The sequence below is a fragment of the Aristolochia californica genome, unplaced genomic scaffold, assembly GCF_029961685.1.
Source record: "Aristolochia californica isolate CCGP_79_NKW_82.1479 unplaced genomic scaffold, dmAriCali1.0.hap1 SCAF_2, whole genome shotgun sequence".
Lineage (NCBI taxonomy): Eukaryota > Viridiplantae > Streptophyta > Magnoliopsida > Piperales > Aristolochiaceae > Aristolochia > Aristolochia californica.
In genome coordinates this window covers 570,955-594,410 of record NW_027181881.1, presented here as the reverse complement: position 1 = coordinate 594,410, position 23,456 = coordinate 570,955, and the positions used below count along the sequence as shown (strand labels likewise).

At 37.3% G+C, this 23,456-nt stretch overlaps 3 protein-coding genes and 1 long non-coding RNA gene across 5 annotated transcripts; 3 read left to right on the top strand and 1 right to left on the bottom strand.

Annotated features, from left to right (window-relative positions):
- Nucleotides 1-317: 317 nt before the first annotated feature.
- Nucleotides 318-9,085, bottom strand: LOC137956359 (uncharacterized). 2 transcript variants are annotated; one of them, XM_068803825.1, is made up of 3 exons: nt 7,803-9,085; nt 5,312-5,417; nt 318-1,362 (listed from the first exon to the last, which is right to left on the bottom strand). In XM_068803825.1, the coding sequence occupies exons 1-2, from the start codon at nt 8,731-8,733 to the stop codon at nt 5,344-5,346; spliced, it is 1,005 nt and encodes a 334-aa protein (XP_068659926.1). In that variant the 5' UTR covers nt 8,734-9,085; the 3' UTR covers nt 318-1,362; nt 5,312-5,343. The 2 variants fall into 2 exon arrangements, with proteins under 2 accessions (XP_068659926.1, XP_068659927.1); XM_068803826.1 differs by lacking the exon at nt 318-1,362 and having other exon boundaries at nt 5,368-5,445.
- A 456-nt stretch (nt 9,086-9,541) lies between these two features.
- Nucleotides 9,542-13,406, top strand: LOC137955757 (probable GTP diphosphokinase CRSH, chloroplastic). The gene is made up of 4 exons (XM_068802870.1): nt 9,542-9,952; nt 10,872-11,804; nt 12,421-12,702; nt 12,909-13,406. Exons 1-4 carry the CDS (start codon nt 9,572-9,574, stop codon nt 13,044-13,046), a joined length of 1,734 nt encoding a protein of 577 aa, XP_068658971.1. The 5' UTR covers nt 9,542-9,571; the 3' UTR covers nt 13,047-13,406.
- Nucleotides 13,407-14,578: 1,172 nt separating this feature from the next.
- Nucleotides 14,579-17,480, top strand: LOC137955758 (uncharacterized). Its single transcript, XR_011113180.1, has 3 exons — nt 14,579-14,893; nt 15,029-15,506; nt 17,003-17,480. It is a non-coding gene; the product is annotated as an uncharacterized lncRNA (long non-coding RNA).
- A 1,424-nt stretch (nt 17,481-18,904) lies between these two features.
- LOC137956580 (uncharacterized) lies at nt 18,905-23,314 on the top strand. Its single transcript, XM_068804122.1, has 6 exons — nt 18,905-19,060; nt 19,167-19,193; nt 19,278-19,340; nt 22,825-22,903; nt 22,996-23,041; nt 23,136-23,314. Exons 1-6 carry the CDS (start codon nt 19,019-19,021, stop codon nt 23,143-23,145), a joined length of 267 nt encoding a protein of 88 aa, XP_068660223.1. The 5' UTR covers nt 18,905-19,018; the 3' UTR covers nt 23,146-23,314.
- Nucleotides 23,315-23,456: the final 142 nt, after the last annotated feature.

The window sequence follows — 23,456 nt, the reverse complement described above, 5'->3', positions numbered from 1 at the left end:
TGTGTTTTAAGGTTTACTTTTCATGAATCCTCAACGAATAAATGTAAATTTTTGATTGTTTGTGATGGAAATAATTTTTTTTTGAGTAAGTTTTAAATGTTCCTAGCATCATGTGGGTTGCAGAGGCATCTTTGATTTTGTCGATATTCTTAAATCTAAAGTGCTTGATGGAATACATTGTGTCGACTGATCAGTAAGGGATCAAATCAGATCGGGTAACCACAGTATCTCCACTCAGTATCTTATCCAAGTCCCTTATCTGACTCGGGTATTCCGACTTGGAATTTCAGGGACCTGTCACAAAGTGATATCATAGCTTTAGTGAATAATTTGGAGGGTGTATAAGAAGAACAAAGCAGATCCTAGCACGCAGCGCATGCATATTCCTTGATTGAAGAATAACGGCATAAACAAATGCTACTAGCTTAATATCACCAAAGTGCTTATGCTGGAAGCCCACCAATTCTGCTTTCTAGCAGCTGAGAGATTTTGGAAAGCCTTCCTTGATACGAGTAGAGTTCAACAATCATTCTACAGCCGGCCGCTCTGGAGAAGAAAAATAAAGATTGCCACTTCTTTGGCAATGCATTCCTGCTCGACAGAGGCAATTCGGCTTGGCGTTCTGGCTAGGATGAAACTGACATCATTGGCTGGACATTTAATCTCATGGCTTCTGGCCTCGGATGAATTGATATTAGCAATTAAACAAAATAGCTCAAACAGAAAGTCGGCAAGTAAAAAGATCTCCCTCGACAGTCTTCTCCAACCTCTGAAGCAGTTATTCTGATTCTAGACGGACCATATCAAAAACACGTCTTCGGCTTCATTTTAGCTAAAAGCACTTACCATCTGAGTCACCTCAAAGTACAAGTCAACCATGCCATCAAACCTTCTGCCATGAACAAACCTCTGACACAGCTTCCCTGAATGTTGAGCAGGTAGAACTAGATTTACCATAGCTTTGAGGGAATCCACAATTTCAGCCACTTGATAAACCATAAAACAAGTTTTAATCCCCGTAAACCTTTTCTCCATCCCCATGATTATCCAGCAAAGGGATCTTATGAACGCCCTTTCAAGCTTGTAAAGGTTTCCAGTTGTAGCTATCAGAGCACACTAAAAAGGTGAAAGAACCACATCCAACCCACTCAAAGACACCTGCCTGATGTTGCTCCAGAACAATTCCAATTGGAGAATGATTGTCACAGACATCACAATCCTCAAACTTTTCTCTGCCCAAAAACCTTTCCACAACAGCCCAAGCTTTATATCCCACCAGATAACATTTTCAAGCAGTCAATCACCGGTCAAAACTACTTAAAACATCAGGAGCCATCAACAGCAATCTCCACAACCAGTGACCTGCAATAAGTAAAAACTACGATAAGAACATTATGCTGAAAACTTCAACTAACATCAAATAGCACAAAGCCAAAACCACAAGCAAACACCAAAATAATAAGCAAAAATTATTTAGGCAAGAGATGTAATAACTTTCAGGGAAAAATTGCAAATATGGAAAAAGATGAAAACAGCTTCTCTATCAGAAAAATATTGTAGGAAATATTCAAGTTGGGTTCAAATTTTTTGCCCCTTTTCTTAAAAAGGTGTTTTCCACCTTTTACTTTCCAGTTTTGCCAGATATCCAGAAAAGCACCATAAAATCCACACTTTATGTAGTTGCCTCTCCATCTGTTCATCAAGTATGACCTAACTGCGCTTGAGTTCATTAATTAGAACATGACTGAGGACCTGCCCTCTAAGAAAAGAATACAACTGCATCGTAAGAACATACAAATCTTGAAAGATGGTCTCCAATTGATGAACAACACTTTACCACCTGACCATCTTGAACACTTAGCCAAGAACGTAAGGGGGGGATATTTGTTGTGATTTGGTTCCAAACGGACGAAATCAAATATCATGCAGCTAAATTGAACACTTACTTGGATATCTTCAAAATAAAAGGATAAATGGGCACAAAAGAAAAACAAAAAAACTTTAAATTTGCAAACGACCAATCTCCTTTCAAAGTTACTTTAGTTACTCTCAATTTGTATTAATGTTTTTTTTTTTCTCAATCAGCAACCATATTATTTACTTATCCTGGCACAATCGCTAACTCGTGCTATCATCAACTATAACGTTCATCTGTGCATTACTTTAGCATAATTCAACTAGTTTCACTAATCACTATATAAGATATCCCAAACGTTTAACATTGTAATGTTGGTTTAAGCTTTTTGTTAAAATTTGGCTGTAAATCCATCCCAATATGACTAGCCGAAGTTAGAAAGTAATTTTCTGACAAAAAACTATAGATTTTTCTTAACACATTTATCTTTGTGGGGCTTTTCTCACTAACACTCCTCACATCCATGCTTATACAAACTAATAAGATAGACATCCTACTCCAATACTAAAAGTTGGGTCCAGGTCCATCTCAAAATAATTAGCCAAAATTAGGAGGTCATTCCTAACGTTCCTCTTCGCATCCAAGCTTATACAAACTACTCCGTTACCATGTTTAAAGTTGGGTCCAGGTCTATCTCATCTTAAAATGATTAACTGAAATTAGGAGGTCAGTCCCAACTAATAATTATAAGATTTTTCTTAACATTTATTTATGTGGAATTATTCTCACTTTCACTTTCCATTAGACTTAAAGTTTGGCTTTACTAAAAGACAAATATGCACTTCTAATAAATACCAATTTATTGGATCGTTAAACATGTGCATAGATTCCTAGTTAATAAATATTCCCCTGTATATGTTTTCAACTATTTCTATGTCAAATTTTTTCCTTCTCCGACTAAATAATTATGTACACAGAAAATAGTATCCCAAATAAATTGGCCAAAGGAATTCCGTGGCAATTGATTGTTGCTAGAAACACTTTCCCTTGTAATCTTTGGGATGGCTTTCCTCCCCCTCTTGTATTCATGATTTTTAATCAATAAAAAGCTGCATCCCATTTACATTTTATCAAGGTCATATTAGTTGCAAGTTAATCAACAATTACTTCAAAATTTCATGTCCAAATAAATGTTAACATTTTGAGAAGGATGGTAGGTTTAAGGCCATTTATCGCGTTGTGGATCCAAGAGCCAACTAAATAGGACAGCAAATCTAAGTGGTAAAATAGCAATATAAAGATAAATTAAAGCACCAGAGAGTGAAATGGAACAAAAGAAAGAGAAAGAGAAAAGAATCCAAGAAGCTCAATATGCCAAGAAGATATAAGGTATCACGTGAAAAGGAAAGACAGTTCCCACAACAAGCTGGCGAAGAGTATTAACAGCAGACCAGAAATCAACAAAAGAAAGTTTTGCATATATAATATTTGACTGAATCAAGGCATAAATAAAATTGAAGGAATAGTCGGCTTCACTATAATCTTTATCACATGACAATAATAGCACTTAACCAAGGATGATTAGGTACATTAAACAAGTCATTGCAATCACAATTTCATTCAATTAATGGTATTTTGTCCAAGGCCAGCAAACCCCCTTGGCACCACTGGCAGGCCTTCCATGAGATTCTGGATGCATGTGCTGAGATCAGCAAACCCTTTTGCTGATTCTCTTGTAAACAAGGGGTGGCCCTCCAATCCCTCATTGTAAGTGTGACAAGCAAAATTTGCTTTTATAGTAGCATTAGACTATATTTATAGACATTGCGACAAAAAAAAAAACTTTAGCCAAAAAATCCATTCACCATATGAACAAACAATAGGGCTCAAAAAGATGGAAAGGACCCAGAGATGGCATCAACCTCTAACTTGAGGAATCAAATATTTAATCAAGAATTAGCTGTCTACTCAGACTTCATTCCTCTCAATGTTCTAAAAGTTGGCATTTACAGGAATTAATCAATGAAGAGAAAAGCCTGACAATTCCAACAATGACAAGACCTCTTCTTTTTGCTTTGAATGGCAAGGCAAGGCCTCCATTTTTTCTTGAACGATGATTAAACACATGCATAACTAAAGCTGAAGCCCAGGTGATTCTTGAACCGAAGTACTCATACTAGAACAACTTAACCAACCATAGATCACTCCTAAATGGGGGAATAAAAGTGAAATAATGTGCCATTATATACACATAGTACAACTTAGACCTCCACAAAAAAATGTGGCAATAATTGCCCATTACTAAAAAATAGGAAAAAAAAAAAAAAAAAACTAAAAACACAAAATGCAAAGTAGATGGCCTTGTAATTCACAATTCATTCCATTTTCTAATGCAGTCTCCTTTTTGTGCATTAATCCTACTGAAATAGACCTAACGCATCCAACTTATATATGTCACTTCATGAATTGCACTATGCTCATCCCCAATAAAGTGTTCCTTCATAATGGAAGATACTCCGAGGTATGAGACTACCCTACATTTCTCACTTCTCTTTAAAAGTTGACAAAAGAAGTTAATTAATGGTTCTAAGCATCATAGTTTCAAAACAAGTAAGATAAGCATTTTCAACTGTAAAAGCTGTTACATCATCAAATATATTCAACTTAAGGTTGAGATCGTGAATTTGATGCCCTCACTGAACTCAAATTTGTTTTTATCAAACATTCAGAAGAACATAAATTCTTTTCATCACTTAGATGAGACTTGCAGTGCCCTTTTTTTCTTATGGTGGGTTGCCCAAGAAATGGGCGAATAAAAAACAGGATATATCCCTTCCCTTTAATAATTGTTTCAAAAGGACAGGATCAACTCGATCATGTTTGAGAATGACAAAGAATTTCAACAAAAGCCTAATAAAAAAGAGAGAAAGAAATTACCAAAAAGGGACAAAAATCCAAAAAAACAAGGCTAAGCACCAAAATTATGCAGACTTTGCTTTAATGTAACTCAGTTTAACTCTCAAGTCAATTCACTTCTTCAGACCACAAATAAATCTGTTACATGCTTCTTCTTTTTTCAACAATGCCTTTTACAGAAATTAAAATTCAAAAAGATCACAACTAAATAACCAAAAGTAACTTCAATTCTGCAAAGAATTTATCCGCTATATATGGTTATCACACCAAAATTTGATTGCTAAACCGAATCTACTGCTCTGACAATAGAAGATTGAAAAAATGTTCTCTAAAAGCTTAACCATAAAGAAAAAAAAAGAACAGAGAAACAAATAAAAAAAACTAATCAGTACCACACGAAAAGTTCTTTATATGGATAATATAATGGGCCCTGAATTCCCATTTCCAATTCCTCAAAAGGTTTCAAAGTAATTGAAAGCATAATGTCGACATATGTTTATATGGTTTTCTGAATTAAGCAGAAGAGAAAATGAAATATACCCAACAAATAGACTTGGGGACTTCCAAACACATCATGAAAGCAAACTTGCAGTACTTTGCGAACCGGTGAACACTACTCCTGAACTGGCTTTAGATAAAGATGATTCTGCAATGACCAAACTAGAGCATCATACCTGTAGCTTAGCAAAAGAAAAATAACAAATAAAGATAGTAAACAACAATAAGGGTGATGAAAATGAAAGCTTCGCCTGTTTATAACTTTCAAGTGATGAGTAATAATAAAAGAAGTTGTTTATTGACATGGCAGACATTGCAGAAGATGGGCTGCAATCTAGAGCCCATTACCCATTGAAAAATATCACCATAAACTGAAACATATACTTTTTTGTTGTTAGTCCATATGTCTGCAGTCAATGTCTTGAAACTCAACCCAGACAAGATAACGGAAATGGTTCAACAGGTTGACCTGCCGGCTCAGTTATACACACAAATGACAAAAAAATAATAATAATAATAATAATAAAAAATAAAACAAGCACAAACTTATCTGTGTAAATTTATTTTTATAGTGTGTGTATATATATACACACATATTTTTCTTGTCTCTTGATGGTTGATATAGTTACAAACTTTTTTCATAATAAAACAAAGAGATGTTATTATTATAAAATATTAAAATTTAATAAAAACAATATTATCAGTGTTGTTATGAAATTATGTGCAATTTATTTATCTTTGTGAACATGATTATTTATGACCTTTTCAAAATTTCACGAAAGTCATTTTTTGTTGTTACTTCATCAAAATAAAAAAATTCCAAGAATCAGAAGTAAAATAATTAAAACTAAGGATAAAATAACAAACCTGGGATGCTTAAATCTTTCTTTTTTTTAAAAGGTGGGATGAGATTTTATTAAAGATAAATGCTTAAATTACTTTAAATACATAACCAAAAGGTTACTATCTTATTATACATGAATATAGTAAATTTCACATAGATCAGCAGCTTAACTTTATTTGTAACCATATACGATATTAGAAAATCAAATTGCAGGTAAAAGAGATCAAATGTTATACTTGTCAGTCTACACCCACATATATCTACAATTAAAAAGATCAGGTGCTTATTACTTGAGAAGAGGCCTTCTAATTTCAGCTAGTCATTTTTAGATGGACCTGGACTCAACTTTAACATTCATGTTTCTTAATATGACAGCAGGTGACATTGTTAGCCACTGTTTGTTCTCACATTCAAATCTACTTGGTTACTAAGAACACCCACTGCTATTTTTTTTCTTAAAACAATGAGAAAGAGGTTTCATAAATGGAACTCCATGAAAGGAGAAATTACATCAAAGTTTAAAAAAAATAAAAAAATGAAAGAAAATATAAAACACAAACAAAAACAAAATCAAATGGGAATGGTATTGGCAACAATAAGATGTAATCTAGAAGCACCCTCCCTAGCCAAAGAATCTGCTTGCCCATTACTTCTTGGAGTATGGCACCAAAAAATAGACATGGTACTCGAGATGTCAAAAATCTCATCAACGTATAATAGATCTCTCTGGTTGGAGGTATTTTCCCTGAAACCCACAGCTAAAATTTTTACAATCCTCAATTAAGGTGATATTGGACCTGGCCTGGTCAGGTCATCTGAGTAGCAATGGAACCAACTGACCAGGCTGTGTTGGATTACCCAAGTAGGAAAGCAATCAACTGACCCAGCTGTGTTGGATTGTCCAACAGATAATGCTGGATCTCCTGTGTAACTCTAAGAAGTGTTTACCCAGGCGATATTGAGCCCAGACAGATCTCCAGGCCCTGGTTGAACCAGCTCAACAGGTCGGACCAGACCAGGATTCAAACCATTGTTTGTAGTAATGGAACAATGGTGATCCACCATCAATAGAAAACTAATCAACACGGAAGCAATGTTTACATGACATATTGATGTTATAGCAACCAGAGGGGCATTCACAAAAAAAAACAAAGCCTTCATCTAAGATTCAACATTTACTTCCACTACACATTTTTTTAAAGTGTACTTCCGTTCATGTTCAATGAGAACACAACCAGAGGGGCTTTCACAAAACCAAATCCTTCATCTAAAATCCAACATTTACTTCCAGTACACATTTTTGTAAAGTGTACTTCCGTTCATGTTCAATGAGAACAATATGATCTATGAACCCTTTAAGTAACATGGCAAGTGACAGTTTGGTGAATGCCATACTGGCAACTCTTCCGTTTTTTTATTGGTTTAACTATTTATGCCATTTCTGAACAGCAGAACTTGCATTAACAAACCTAGGTTATAGCCATTGAACCACAGGATCAATAACCGCCATCCATGTACCTTGGTTCCAGAAAGTGGAAAAAAGCCATGAAATTACAGCAGTTCATCGCATTATTTAGTTGGAGCAGTAGACTATTTCTTGTAAACTTTACACCACATCTAATAGTTGAAAATAACTTCAAAAAAATGTAAAACTTGGCTAGAATGGAACAAAGACACGAAAGTTTTTACCTTGGTTCAACTTTAGTAAATGAGAACTCATCCCGGATTCTGGAAATCCTTTTAATCTGCCTTTATCTTCACCAGAAGTTTCCAATGATGACCGGTTTTTCTCATTTTCTTCGTTCAGGATATTGGTTGGAAGTGACTGAACCCCTGATACTGAAGCGGACGGCCCTTTTAGTTCACCATTCTTTGGTGATATCTGCAACAAACTTGACGCCACTGTGGTGGCCACGAGCTCTCCCTTCTCTCCTGTACTCACATTGTTCATATTCCCAGAAGCAATACTATTTTGTACCCGTTTCTGCGCATCCACAGCCGCGGAAACAACACTGTTTACTTTAAGCGTCTTCCTTTTTTCTGCATCCAGTAAGAGCATAGTCTCTTTATGTTTCGCCTTAATAGAAGCAGCTCTTTCAAGGGCTTCCCTAGCTCTCTTCCTCGCAAAAGCAGCTTCTCTAACTTTCTTTTCGGCGTCTTGTCTAGCAGCCGACGCAGCTCTACTCATAGACTGAGCCGCAATTTTTGCTGCTGCAAGAAGTACTTTAGAAGCCGTAAGATCAATGACGGGACGGCCCGTGGGTACCACTATCTTACCGTCGGACGTTTTCCCCTCTTTCCCGCTAGCGACGGGGTTGAAAAACAAGAAATTAGGGTTGGAACAAATGGCGCAAACAAACCGAGAAGAATTTTCGGAGCCAAGACACGAGGAATGAGAAATGGAGGCGCACTTCGAAGGACATTTCGAGCACTTGACATAATCATTAGGCGGCGGACCTTCGAACACATCGAAGCAGTTACTACAAAACGATCCACGGTGGACTTTCAGCACACACGAAGTACAGTACTGATAAAAATCACCTTGGAGGCGAATGTTGTGCAAAAGCCAGCTCTGTTTGGAGTTACAACTAGAACACACAGCAGCCTCGCCCTGCTTCATCCCCGCATAAACCCAAGAGAGCTCCCAACTAAAAACCCTAATAAAACCAACAACCAACAGCCCCAACAAATCAAGGCTTTTCCCCCGAAGATTCGCACTTTAATATCGCTCACAGGTCGGATTTCCTCAATCTAGGGCTTTCCAAGAGACAACCCGCCACATTCAGACATTAGACATATCGATAAATTGATTGAAGCGCACCGTCCAAAACTGGGGGAAATCTTTCATGGCGTCTGCGGGTTGAGAGCAGAGAAAAAACGGGGATTGCTTATGGAGGGGAATGTGAGAAGCGCGAGTCGGGACGCTGGAGAGTCTTTAAATGGGTAATAACGAGGAGCGTGGCTGTACCCGCAGAGTCTCGCTCTCTCTACCTGCCGGAAGGGAGAGGAGGTAAATTAAGAAACTAAGCCTTACACGGGGAGAGATTCAATCTCGTGTGCGGCTGGCGCTGGTCTGGGTGGGTCCCTGCTGGCGAAAGTGTCGAGCTGATCTTACTGCCTCCGGTTCGGGTCAGATTGAGCTAACTGGAGATGATGGGCTTCAGAAGAACCAAACTCTTATCCCACCTCTCTATTAAAGTTGTTTCCTAGTTTGGATACCTAAATAAAACTATTTACTTTAGAGCCCATTAAAATCCTGCCCACTTTTTTATGGGCAATTTGCCATACGTCACTTGAGCTTTACTGTTGATTACATCATGACAAGGATCATTGAAGCCCATCCCCATTTCAGGCCCACCCCTGACGCGGCAAATCCTCCTCCAGACGCCAGAGGCTCGCGGACTAGAAGTCGCCTGAAGCCTCCTCAGGAGGTCACCTCAGTTCTTCGTCTGGCTCCCATGGAGCTCTCCAGCCATGCCTTCAGCCGATGCTTTCCCCAGTCGATTTCAAGAAGCAAAGCTACGAATCCCCTGCCGACCTTTCAGCCTCGTATAATTTACCAACCGCCAACGGGACTGATCGGTTTGCGGCCGTTCGCTGCGGCAGGCGCGCATTCTCCGGCGATTGAGCACCCCGGCGGGAGAATGGTAGTGGAGTTGGTTGGAGCCTTCAATGAGCTGACGGATAGGATGAATTTGCTCTCCACGAGCTCTTCGCGGCTGCTTTTCAAGTCTCTCAAACTCTGTATTCCTCTGCTTCAGGCCTTGCCCTTTTTGCCCGACGGAAGGGCCCCGCTTACGCGTGCGCTGTCTGTCGCTTGCCTTCTCGCTGATCTTCAGGTATTGCTTCTGCTACTTGGATTGTAAATTATTGGTGATGCACCAGGTGTAATCTTGGTGTGGAATCTCGGAGTCGAGATTCGAGAAGGTCTCATGCGTCTTTGGTCCTAATGATGACTCTCTTGGATAGGCATTTGTTCCACTCCTTTCAGTTTTGGAGGGGAACACGTTGACTTTTTATTTTCTTCTAAAGGTAGACACGGCTGATGGAGGAAAATAAACATAAAACTTTTCACGTAAACTAAGCTATTTTTCACTCTTTCATGAAGACTAGAGCAATACCAGTATAGAACTAGGTTTGACTCAAATGGTAAAGGGAATGGTCTTAGTTGAATTTGGTAACAGCTTCGTTCCTTTTATGTTTCTTTTCCTTGGAACCAGAAAACAGCACTATGGTATACCTTCTGACGCGCTCTGTGGGAACAAGGCTCTGATGATGATGATGAATGTTTTCATTAATGGCGAAAGACTTTTAGATCATTTCAATTTCCCTGGGTATTACAACAAGAAGCAGTTTTAACTCATTTTTCATATGGGAAATGCTCGCGCTTTGTTGTGTCAGTAGTATTAGTTTTGTCCTTCTGCCGCTTTTCTCTAGAAAATTATAAAACACTGTTATTGTTACAGTTTCTTGTATACAGGATGCGCTCCCTTTTGTTATACTCAAGTGTTTGTTTTGAAGACTAAAAAATCTTCGCTAATCAGTAAGAGTTATTCTTACTTTTGTTGATGAAGTTCGACTCCCTGTTTGTTTACCTCAGGTTGTTGAGTGGTAGGACAAAGATTTTAACTCATTTTTCATGACTTGCTTCCTATTTAACCTTCTTTAGTGATTAGAAAAAGCGGTATAGAATTCATTCTGTGAGATAGTTTGATCATAATGTAGCTTTTAATTCATTTTCATTGATGTTTCTTGCAGATGGATGCGGAAGTTATTTCTTCCTGTATACTAAGAGAAGTTCTTGAGACTGGTGCTATAACTATACTTGAAATAAAAAAGCAAATCAGTACTGGGACTGCTCATCTATTGCACGAAAGTTTGAGAGTAAAGGAAATCCCTTCAAAAGTGGAAACCTTGGATGCTGAGAGCTCTGCCGCACTTAGGAAATTTTGCTTAAGTTACTATAACCTTAGGGCAGTGGTATTAGAGCTTGCACACAAGCTTGATATGATGAAGCATTTAGATCACCTACCGAGATATCACCAGCAAAAGTTTGCTCTTGAGGTTATGAACATATATGCTCCTCTTGCCCATGCTATTGGCACTGGAACGTTGTCACTGGAGCTTGAAGATCTCTCTTTTCGCTATCTCTTTCCTTATTCTTATCTTTATGTTGACACATGGTTGAGAAGCTACCACAATGATGGTAAGCAGCTAATCGATATATACAAGGAACAAGTACTCCGATCATTAAAGATGGACCCCTTGTTGGAGGACCTGGTCTATGATATTTCAGTTGAAGGACGCTACAAAAGTCGATTCTCCACCATGAAGAAGCTTCTCAAGGATGGTCGAAATCCAGAAGATGTACATGACATTTTAGGTTTGAGGGTCATTTTGGATCCTAAACCTGGAGATGGAATGATTGAAAGGGGTCAGGGAGCATGCTATAGAACTCGTGAAGTGGTACAATCCTTGTGGAGAGAAATACCAGCAAGGACAAAGGACTACATTGCGAGGCCCAAAGCCAACGGGTATGAAAGCTTGCATATGGCTGTTGATGTCAGTAATTCAGGAACGTCTATACCACTTATGGAGATACAGATACGAACTACAGAGATGGACAATTTGGCGGTCGGTGGAACTGCTTCCCATGCATTATACAAAGGAGGTCTTACAGATCCAGAGGAGGTAAAAGGAATACTCCTTTCTGTGTTGACCTCTAGTTTCAACTTTCTTTTTCTCTTTCATTGTTGTTCCTTTGATTGAGAGTGATAGGCTCGATACCTGATATATTTTGAAGCAAGCAATTGAAGGAGTTTTTCTGTGAATGGTTTCAACGATGAAATAAAGCTAGTGAAAGGCTGTTTCTAGCTATTTGATCAAATTTTTATACACTTAATGATACGCATTTGGAATGAATAGACCTATTGTTCTTTTTAAACTACTGAAAGTTGTTGGGTCAACCTTCCAGTCATTGAAATATTTGAACCTGGGCAGCTTCATAGTGAATGTCTCTTTCAGATTAGAGATGTTCCATCCTGTATGCTTGTATTTCTACTTGAACAAAGAGAAATGATATATATTTCATAGGGTATACCCTCTTTATTCTGGCTCTGCTAACCATGTATGCGGAGCTAATGTGCTAGTGCTGGGCCGTTCTTATTCCAAATTCTGTCAGACCATCTGATAGTTTTATATAGGAAAAGCACTGGATTATGTTTGACTGTGTAGTAATTTGTCAGTGTTTGGTGCACTGAGTTTAAACGCTGATGATCACACTTACTGGTGGTGTTTGAGCATTCAGGCAAAACGGTTGAAGGCCATTATGGTGGCTGCTGCTGAACTTGCAGCTCTTCGTCTCAAAGATCTTCCTTCAAATAATCGAGAGGTCACTATGGATAGGAGATATCGAGTTTTCCAGCTTCTTGATAAAAATGGTGATGGTAGGATTAGCATTGACGAACTTACAGAAGTGGTGGAGGAACTGGGAGCTGAAGGCGAGGATGCTCTAGAGCTTATGCAACTTCTTGATGCTAATAGTGATGGTTCTTTGAGCTCTGATGAATTTGATTTGTTCCAGAAACAGGTATGACTAAATAAATCATCCTATCTTCCGGAAGGAAGCAACATCTATTTCTTGATGATTAACTGAGAACTCTTTTCTTCGTCTTAAACATTTTTTGAGTACCAGAACAGCATCTGTTTGCATTTAACTTCAAAAGCAAGACACATTAGGATTGTTGAGGACAGCATGCCTATTCTGATCTTTTAAACTCTTTCCCCCTCTTATAGGTTGAATTTATGCGAACCTTGGATGATAGAGATGATCACTACAGAACCATGTTGGATGAGAAGCTTCAAATACCTGAAAACAATGGTCTGATGCAGGTGTACCATAAAGCATTAGGTAATCAATTGTCAGTTTCATAGCTGAGATGCTGTCAAGCCAAGGTAACCCCTATTCAACCTTGAACCACGTATCTTAACATTGTAAATACTAATCTGTACAGAAAAAAAACAAAAAACTTTGCTCTTCATAGCCCCTGAATTATTCAATCTCATATATGGGTCCACCATGTGACAATATCGACCCTGACGGTCCCACATAGATGCTTCAATCGCAGCCCTACGATCCAACTCCAAGTGGATTTGTGATGACGAAACGGATCCTATAAAAAGCAAATGGTCCCCACAGACAGCAACCAGTCCTGGGTCGCCGTTTCGAATCCTCCCAAGTCCCAACCCATGATAGCGCAATCTCTTTTGCCGGCTAATTCCCGTGAGATTGGACCCATCTTGTCATCCTGTGTTCCCTATTGGGCCGAAGCAGAGGGGTGGGCGTATCGGTTATGTGCCGGGGAGGGGGCAGTGATAGGGTTATTTTAACCAATAATCTTAGATCAAACGTCCTTTGGGTGAGAAGTATGATCCTATCTTGGTTATTTTAAAATTTGATATGTTTATGAGGATATAAAATAAGATTTCACGTCGTGTATAAACTAATGCGACAAGATGTTACTCCTAAGAGGAGACTTGTAAGAGTTTTTGCCATTTCGACAATCCCCAGATGATAAGAGAAGATACTCTGCAATTTGCACATCGGATATCCAACACTGTGACCTATAATCCCAGGCAAGTAGGGAGGTTGAGGCTCACACAATGGTTTAAAAAGTCCAAAATTGAGGATATTTCATAGACAAGATTGGACAGATTAGCCCTATCAAATTAATTTAAACAAGTCTAGATAAGGTCTCATTAATATATTTTAACCTCTGGAGATAAGCTTTCATCATTGTGTTTAAAAATCGTCAATTTGATGTTAACTTCAAAGAATGTACAAAAAAGCTGCATTTTCTTTCCCTTGGGTCACCTTGACCATTACTTTTGCAAAGACTTCTTTTCCAATCTTTTTGGGAAACTAAGGATCTCTTTGGACAAAAAAAATAAAAGGAATATTAGTGTCAATGCAAGTCCTAAATTTGGATAATGAAGATAAAATGTGGCTTAAGAAATGGGATTTATGTAAATCATTAACAGAAAAATGGAAAGTGATAAGTATAGCCTGATCTTGCAAAAATCCCAGGGAACTACATGTTTTGATTGAAGTAGACAGATGAATATGTAAATGTAACTCACTGGTTTATCTAATCAAACGTAGAAAAAAAGAGGAATCAAATCACTTGCTTAGCTTATCTCATCTTTATCTTTTACAGCATGAAACAATTGCGACCTTGTGAAAAGCAGCAATGAAATGTTCAAAAGATGACTTATAACTCACTGGTTTATCTAATCAAATGTAGAAAAAAGAGGAATCAAATCACTTGCTTAGCCTATCTCCTCTTAACCTTTTACAGCTGGTCTCTGTCCATGTGGAGAAATCCCAGAAAAGGACATCTTTTTACCTACAGGTTTTGCTTCACATGGCTGTAATGCAAACTCTGGTGAAACTGAATCTTATTCTTTTCTTGCACGATAACCAGGCAAAACTCTGTCAATCCACTTCAAGTTTTGCTCTTTAGTCTCACAAAAAAATTAGCTTTTGCTTCGTTTTCTTTTTCTTCTTGAGTCATCACTTAAAAAGGGATAAACGTTCACTGGAGTAGCTAAAAGATTGTCATCTCTTCTGGTTTCGATTCTCCGATGTGAGAGAGAAAAGCGAAATGGGTGTTTTGTATTTTTGTCAGGTTGTATTCTGGGATCTGAAAGCTGTTGGAATCTTTCCAGAAAATGGAAATTCAGATACTTAGTTTTGTCAGAAATGGGATATCAGAAGTTGGGTCAGTTGTTTTATTTAATTACTATTTTTTTTTTTTTTTGTTTTCGTCTAGTGCCTTGGATTCTGGAGTTCATTTTTTTAATTATTTTTCCACCTATGCTGGTGCTTTTCTTCTTGTTGTATTGTATGTTTGTAGACTTTACTTCTAGCTCGTAGAAAGAAAACGGAGGAAGACTCTGAAAAACGTTTGCAGAGAAGATTCGGAAAATTTTCCCAACCTAACTGAGCCCTGAATCACCAAAAGCGTGTCTAAGTTTCTGTTTTCCGTTTGCTCTAGAATGTGAGTATTGAGGAATCTTGCGCGGAAGAGGTGAACTGGGTAGCGGTGAAATGACAGAAATTCGAGAAGTGTTTCCTGGGTGGAGCTGGGAGGAGAATAAACTATTTGAGCTGGCTCTAGCTGTGGTGGACGAAGCAAACCCGGATCGGTGGAATGTTGTTGCAGCCATGGTTGGTGGGAAAACTGTGGAAGATGTCAAAAAGCATTACGGAATTCTTTTGGAGGATTTGCAGTGTATTGAATCGGGTCAACTAGACCACAGATTAGGCGAGGCACAGTTACATCTACCAGCAGATTGCAGCTGCTCAGTGTGTTGGATTGAAGGAGATCAGAAGTACGTTGTTGCTTCAAACTTGAAATTTTGAATTTAGATTTTTCTGTGTTCCCGAGCTTTGTTTTGGGATGTTTCACATCTTTCGTTTGGTTAATTCTGTCTCATCTCCACTTGTGAATCAGTCCGACATTGGTTATTTCAGAGTTTCTGGACTTTGAATATTTCCCATGAGAAACTACTTTCATGAAGGCAATACGGCCAGGAGAATGTTTTGTTTAGCTTCTTCATCGTTTTTCAGTCTCAAATTAGTTTCCATCATGTTCTCTCTCTCCAGTAATTGTCTGTGAATGCCTTAGCTGAATGTTTGATCCGAATCTAGTCTAACAGTTCATAAAAAAAATAAAAATGCGTGCTTTGGAAAACAGAGGAGACAGATCACTGATCAAGATAAGAACAGAAGAATGATATTGATGAAGAAAACTAACTCCACAGTAAAATATGAAGACATTCCTTGCGCTTGTTTGTCCGTTTTATAACTCCTGAATATGATCTAATTTTCTAAGCATTGTTGGATAATTCTTGAATACTGTTCTGTTTCTGTAAATATTTGGCTTCATTTGTCTGCTAAATAGTTCTTCTGTTTGATTTGAATTATCTTCCTTTTACTCTAGCTACTCTGTGCGTGCTAATGCTGGATATGGGGTTTTGTACTTGTTTATGATTGACTCTAGTTACTGAAGATTTAGGTCTACATGAGAAGGGTTTAATGGAAAAGAAACTCCTCTTTGAATGATCCAATCGCATTTATATTACCCAGAGCTCATGACTCAACTGTAAGAACAAGTTGGATCACCTCTCGGTTCTTTCTCTCTCTTTGATATCTCATACCCGACTGTAGAGGGTCCTCAATGGATCTCAATCTGAAGGGTTTTCCTCACTATTGAGCTATAGACTCCAAAAGAACTTAGCATTTTGTTCTCAGAAGCACAGAGACTCCATGGATGTATTTTATGGCATTGGAGTTTTTTTCTTTTTAATGTTGATCACACACACAGACCTTCCCTTTACCCCTGTTGAGACTTCAACCTAAGACCTCACAGTATAAAGTAAAAAACCTCCATGTGACCATTGAGCCAAAGACACAGGTTACAAAAGAAATTTTTTAGTAAACATTAGAGGTTTCCTTGTCTATTCTGTCTGTGCAACAATTTTTCTCTTACATTCAAATATTGTTTCTTTCATTTATTTTCTTCATCTTAATAATGCTAGAGGGACACTAAACCCTAGAGATGGTGAAAACGTTGTTAGAGTTTTATGAGAGAAATCACTTTATAGAATTTCTACATCTCTCTACTCTTGATGGCTGTCCTCTGCTTAACTTGCCTTTTGCTTTAGTTAAGTCATCTGGCGATCAACGATTAGAAAATCTGTTTCTGGTTGAATTACTTCTACTTCAGTTTGATGCGCTTGTTACAGATGAGTTCCGCTTAAACAGCTTAAACTATGCCATAATCTGTTTGGATATTCTAATTGCATTTCCATGTTCTCTGTGTCAGGCTTCTCATCCAGTTGGATATAAAATGATTTCAAAGGCCTGAGTGCTTCCTTCTTTTTGTCATGTATGTGACTGGAACAAGCATTGCCAAGAGATTACTACATCAATTTTACTGGTGATATTTATTTATAACTCAGAAAATTCTGAAAACTCGGTTCATTGGAACACTCCAAGTTATACTGGATGGAACAACTGGATGTTTCTTGTAAATTTTTCTCTCACTTGGAAGTTTGTACTGGTGTATGAATTGGACCTCTGTTATGACTAATGACTAAAGTCAACTACAAATATGACTTCTAAGGGAAGCTAACATTTCAACCACTAAATTTCCTTTAGTCCTCAAAATCGGGCAGTGGTCATTGAATTCTTAGTTGAGGTAGCAGAGATTTATCAGAGACACTTCTAGAGTTGCCATTGGATGCTCCAGAGTGGTTTTGATTCTCCGAAAGAAAACTAGGAAGGCAGCAGAGTTTTATGAGATTTTGGGTTCGATTCTTATCTAATTGGTTTTCAAATAAAAAACCGAGTTAAGAACCAGTTTTCTTTTCTGCAAAGGCTTTGGACAGTTCAGCCATGATTTCTGCTTGATTAATTTGAATGTAAAAGAATTTAAGATCTTCTTCTATGGCAATCATGTTGGATGTCTTTCTACATTTAGTGTGAAACATGCGAAACGCTATCACAGCCATCTGATTAACGGCTATCTCAATTGTTTCGTATGTTTTACACTAAATAATTTTTCGTATTGGATCAGCCATGTGTATATATATATATATATATATGATTAAGATGGTGATGATAAGATCCTACCTATGAAGTTTGCGAAACCTGTCAGCACCTCCGACATATGTGATTATTTTTTTCTCTTATAGTGCGTTTTCGCCTTATGAGGCGAGGGATTAACCTTATTATGCTTTTGACAAGTCGAATCAAGTTGGATTCTCCCTCTAACTCACTCTGTTTGCACACCAATACTAGACACTACCATCCTCCTGATGTATCCTCCACCACTCGTAGAGGAAAGAGAAGAACAGAGAAGGTGTATTCACCACTTGCTCTGAGGTTACTAAGGATGGTGCCACCCTCCTCCATCTTGAGAGAGGATGAGAGGCACCACTTATGTCCTCTTCATACTCCCTTCCCCTTACTTTGGGGTGGAAAGAAGAGAGTTCTTTTCTCTTTTAACACAAAGGAGAGGAGAAAGGTTCAACATTCCCACTCTCCCTTTTGTTTGGAGATTGGAGGTGGAAGTCGATTCTAAACCCTAAACCCTTGTTTTATATTTGTCGACCATATTTTAAATATGTAGTTCATAGGTACCAAACAAAGATATAAAAAATAGGGAATAAAATGAGAAACTTTGACTAGAAATGTGGTAATAAATATATGCAAAAAAAAAAAAAATGAAGTTAAGAACTTAATTAAAAAAATATAAAATGTTCATGGAATTCCAAGAAACTATCTTGAAGCTTGTAAGAAACAAATAAGAATTAAACAAGAAAAATTCCTACATTTTGATGTAAATTAATATTAGAAATAAATTATTAATAAAAATAATTATCAATTAAATTTTAGATAAAATAAATAATTATAAAAAAATAATATTCTATTAAATAAATTGTTTTAAAAATAATTTTTTATTGTTAATTTTAATTTTTTAAAATTTCAAATGGTTTCCCATAAAACTTAAGAGAAGTTTTGATTTAGTTTCAAGAACAAGTTTCCAGCCCTTGTAAAAGCTTTCTACGACTACCTGACAAAATGAGGAAATCCTAAACTTAAATGGCTCTACATGTGAAATGGGCCTTTTTGAGTGAGCCCAATTTGATCAGAGAAATGGGCTTGGTACAGCGGATATTTCTATACTGCAACTTAATTTTTTTTTTATGAAGGTACTGCAACTTATTTTGCTTCGTCGAATTATTCCCTCTACACGGTCACGCAGATTTATCTAGGGTTTTGGATTTCTCCGAGCATCTGCGAGCCAAAGGGCGGGAAAGAAGGCGAACCTGCAGCCATGGCGACCACTAGAGTTCAGAGGATTATGACCCAGCCCATCGTAAGTTGTTTCTCTTTGATTCTGTTTTACTAGGATCGGCATTTGTTTTATTTTTTTGTTCTGACGGTTTCTGTGTGCTGTTCTATTGGGATGATCGCCGCGACAGAATCTTATTTTCCGGTTTCTTCAAAGCGTAAGGATTGTGACTTGTTGACTTTTTCTGTCGCTTTAGTACATTTCGTCATCGTTTTCTTACTGTGTTTGGGATGTGGCTCAGAAAGCTCGCATTCAAATTTGGCTTTTCGAGCAGAAGGATCTGAGGATCGAAGGCCGCATCATCGTAAGTTGGATGTTTTCCTGTGCTTTTCTGCTAGTTTTTTTGTTCATTTGTGATGCTCATTCTTGTGTCAATCCCTTTTGCTGTGGCTGAGGTTTGTTTTTAGGCTTCATTTTAATGGTCAAGACGGTATTGAGCTATTACAGGGAGTACTATTGATTATTGAGTGACCTTTAAAATATGAAAGGCAATAGTGGCGTTGGGCTTTATTGGAATCATCGATTTCAGTGGCTGAACATGAGAAGTCCTAAAGAGGAGGAATGAACATATGTCTTAATTTTACAAAACTAGGATATAGAGATTAAAGAAGGTGAGGTTTTTTGGATAGTTAGAGACACAGATTATGTCTATCATGTCCACACCTTTTAAATTTGATTGATTTGAGCAATTTTTTGGTCATTATTTTGAGTGGCTTATCGTGAAATTAGAAAGATTAACCAAACTAAGATGACTGATTATATTAATCATAAAAATTCATACAGCAAAGTCCAAATAACGGTAAAGTGCTTACACATGCACTCATCAGAACATCACCATATGCCTAAAGTTTCATCAAATGAGAAAATAATAGAATTTTTGTCTTCTCGACTCTCTAAGGTCACCTATATTTGTAAAACTAGAGTAAAGGTTCCTGAAGAAAGAGGATGTTTGGAGAAGTGGACGCCACTTGACCAAGTGTGGATCTTAAACAAAATGAAGTGGGTGTATTAGTAGGCCACTTCTTCTCTATGGGTCCATTTCCTGACTTATGTAGTTGGAATGTTGAGATCTCCTGTTGTTTCAAAGCCTTTAGATTATTTGTCCGGGCAACCCTAAGGACTATGCACATAAAATGTGGTTTTTACTTTAAACTTAAGTGGCCTTAGAGCATGAAATAATACACAAAATAAAATCTCTAGTAATATTGCTGGTTCTATAAAACATAAGTTTGTGCAGAGAATGGCTTCTTGTATGAGAGACGTTCTCTGGGAGTGCATATATGAGAATTTTACCTAATGAAGGCCATGCATTAAAAATCTGTTACAACTATGAGTTTTCTCATAGGTGGCAAAATTGTCTGTCAGGAATATCTTTAACCTGATGCAACTGTATTGAGAATGCTTTTTTTTTTTTTTTACTAGAAAGACAAGTGAAATTATTTTAGGCACTGGAGGGAGGATTTGAATAGCAAACCTGCTTTATTGAGAATACTTAAATTTTAATCATTTTGATTTTGCACCTATTAGTATTTATTACAGAGATTAGTATTTTATTACTATTTTGAGAATTGCAGAGGATGATGCATTTCAAGTTAGATTTTTCAAGAATAATTGGCAGTCTGATATTGTTATTAATTGCTATGGAACTACATAATATATCTATATATCTATATATAGATATAGATAGATTTGGTGCGAAACATGCGAAACACTATCTCAGCTATCCAATCACGATCGATGGCTATCTCAGCTGTCCGATCAGATCGCTGTTTCACACCAAATGGTTTTTCGTATTGGATCAGCCGTGTGTGTGTGTGTATATATATATATATATATATATATATGAATTATTATTTGGTTTCATCAGAGGTAACCGATCTTATCAACAATGATCTTGGCTGAAATTTTGGACTATTTCCTTTATTTCATTAATCCTCAAGAATTATAATTGTGTCCCTCCATTAGATTTATTTTCAATAACACTTCTTAGATGACAATAATTACAGTCTCACATTCCCAAGGATATTAATAGTGTCCCTGTACCTCACTATATTTTTATCGATATCCTAATATTCCAACCCTTTTTAAGAAGCATCATCCTTGAGGTTTAGCTTGTTCTACTGCTGCTTCACGATCCTCTAGGTCAGATGGATGCACTCAAAAAGATTTATGTGCCACTTTGTGATGCTACACCATTTTGTTTATGAAGCCTTTGTACCTACACACAACCTTAATGAGGTGTCCTAAACTATCTTAAGGATGTGATAGAAGATCAGCCTTTCCAATGTATAAGTGGCCATGTAAAATTGCTCCTTGTTGATAACAGTAAATACATTATTAAGTAGACTGAAGGAACCACTTGTTTTGTTTGTTTATAGCTTTGACGATCTTTATATGGTACCTGTTTTGTTTCATTTATTTTTTTATTTTTTCATTGTCTTTGTATTTCTCTCTTTCAGCCGCCCTTGTATGGTACCTTTTTTTTGTTACTTATACCTTTTCTCACAGACACATACATATTTCAGAGACTGCTTGGGGCCCCTCAAGTCACTGTGTCGCCTGTACCTCATCCCTCCAAAATGGCTTTTGCTGCAACTGGCACTCCTAGAATATCTTGATTTGTTTTGATTGCTGGTAGCTCAAGAATTTTGTCTTTCTTGGTCTTTTTATTCACACACTTTATATGCAAAATTTTTCATCATTAAATTTCCAACTGTTCCTGTCATAGCATTGAACTGCATAGCTATCTGGCCTTTGTCGTGTCTAACATCTCCAAACATTTGACCTGTCATTTTCTGATATTTTCAACACTTTCTGCTCACCTATACCTAGTTAGGCCACCGTTTTTTTTTCTTGGTTTTGTTTTTGTTCCAGGGGTGATTCTGGTAAACACCTTATGTGTACAACTAGCTCTTCTACCCTACTGGATACCTTTTGACGAGCTATTGTATTACCAAACCTAGAATAGGCTTCCCCCATTTTTTTGTTTTTGTTTTGTTTTGTGGGGGTGGGGGGATCTTCACTTGTTTTGATTGCTGGAAGAGTCTTCTAGGCCGTTTTGTCCACTCATTTTATATGCAACTTTTCTTTGTCATCATTAAATTTTCTACTGTTCCTGTCATAGCATTGAACTGCGTATGGTGGGCATGCTATCTGGCCTTTGTCATATCTAACATCTCCAAACATTTGGCCTGCATTTTCTGATATTTCAACACTTTCTGCTCACCTATACCTAGTTAGGCCACCGTTTTTTTTCTTGGTTTTGTCTTTGTTCCAGGGGCGATTCTGGTAAACACCTCATGAACCTAGAATAGGCTTCCCTCATCAGCTTGTTGAAGCGTTAGATGAAAAATGTTTGCAGTTTTGGTGATATATCTCTGGCTGTGGGAGGAACCTCTATCAGTCATATCTTTTACATTGAGTTGGTCTGTTGTACTAGTAGCAGGTAATGTTTAGACCATTTCATCTCATCATAAGTATATATCTGGACCTTTTGATTGTTGATTTTTGGAAATAGTAATGCTTATGTGGTGATTATTCTTTTTCATTGACTTTATCAGCAAACATTCAGAATGCTTTCAAACTTTTGGATGTGTACTTATTTTTGAATCTGATAATTTCTTGTTTAGTTGCTTATCTTTCTCTTAGTGGGCTTGAAATTGTGCATTCTCTAGTATAAACCCAAGTTTTAGTTCTCTTAATTCTCTACCTTTGTTATATTCTGGGTATGATCTTTCACAATTGAAGAGTGCATTATCTTAGTATTGGTTTTCTTGTCTTTTTGTCAGGGATTTGATGAGTACATGAATTTAGTTTTAGAGGATGCCGAAGAGTTTAACGCCAAGAAGAATACTAGAAAGTCCTTGGGTATGTCTTTAATGATTCATTCTAATTCATCTTCGTCTTTTTTCCACTTGTTACCGTCTAAAATCCTTGGATCATTTCTATTATCTTTTCAGGAAGGATTCTTTTAAAGGGGGACAACATCACTTTGATGATGAACACGTAAGTACCCCCCCTCCCCCCTCCTCTCCCCCCCCCAATTCATTCTTTATACCCTATACTTCGTCTGACAATTATTCTCCAATTTGGTTTTCAGGGGAAAATGATGTTTATTGTACACCCAACGTTCTGTAGACTGTAAGGGTGTCTTAATTCTTGCGCTCCTCTGAATATATTGTAGCCAATGTATAAATTTCATTGGTACGCCGAGATTCAGATGTTTGTAAACTTGATTTTGGGGTCGGACCCTTTTGCGAAAGGTAGCCCATTTGGATATTCTAACTTGCATTCCGCCCATGGTAGTTTGGGTTTTTCTTTGGGAATGAGAATAGCATTGAACGCTATCTTAACGAAGAAAAGATGATATACAGTAATTACAGTTTTGAAACACTCCATACTTCGGTCTGTCGAGCGTTGT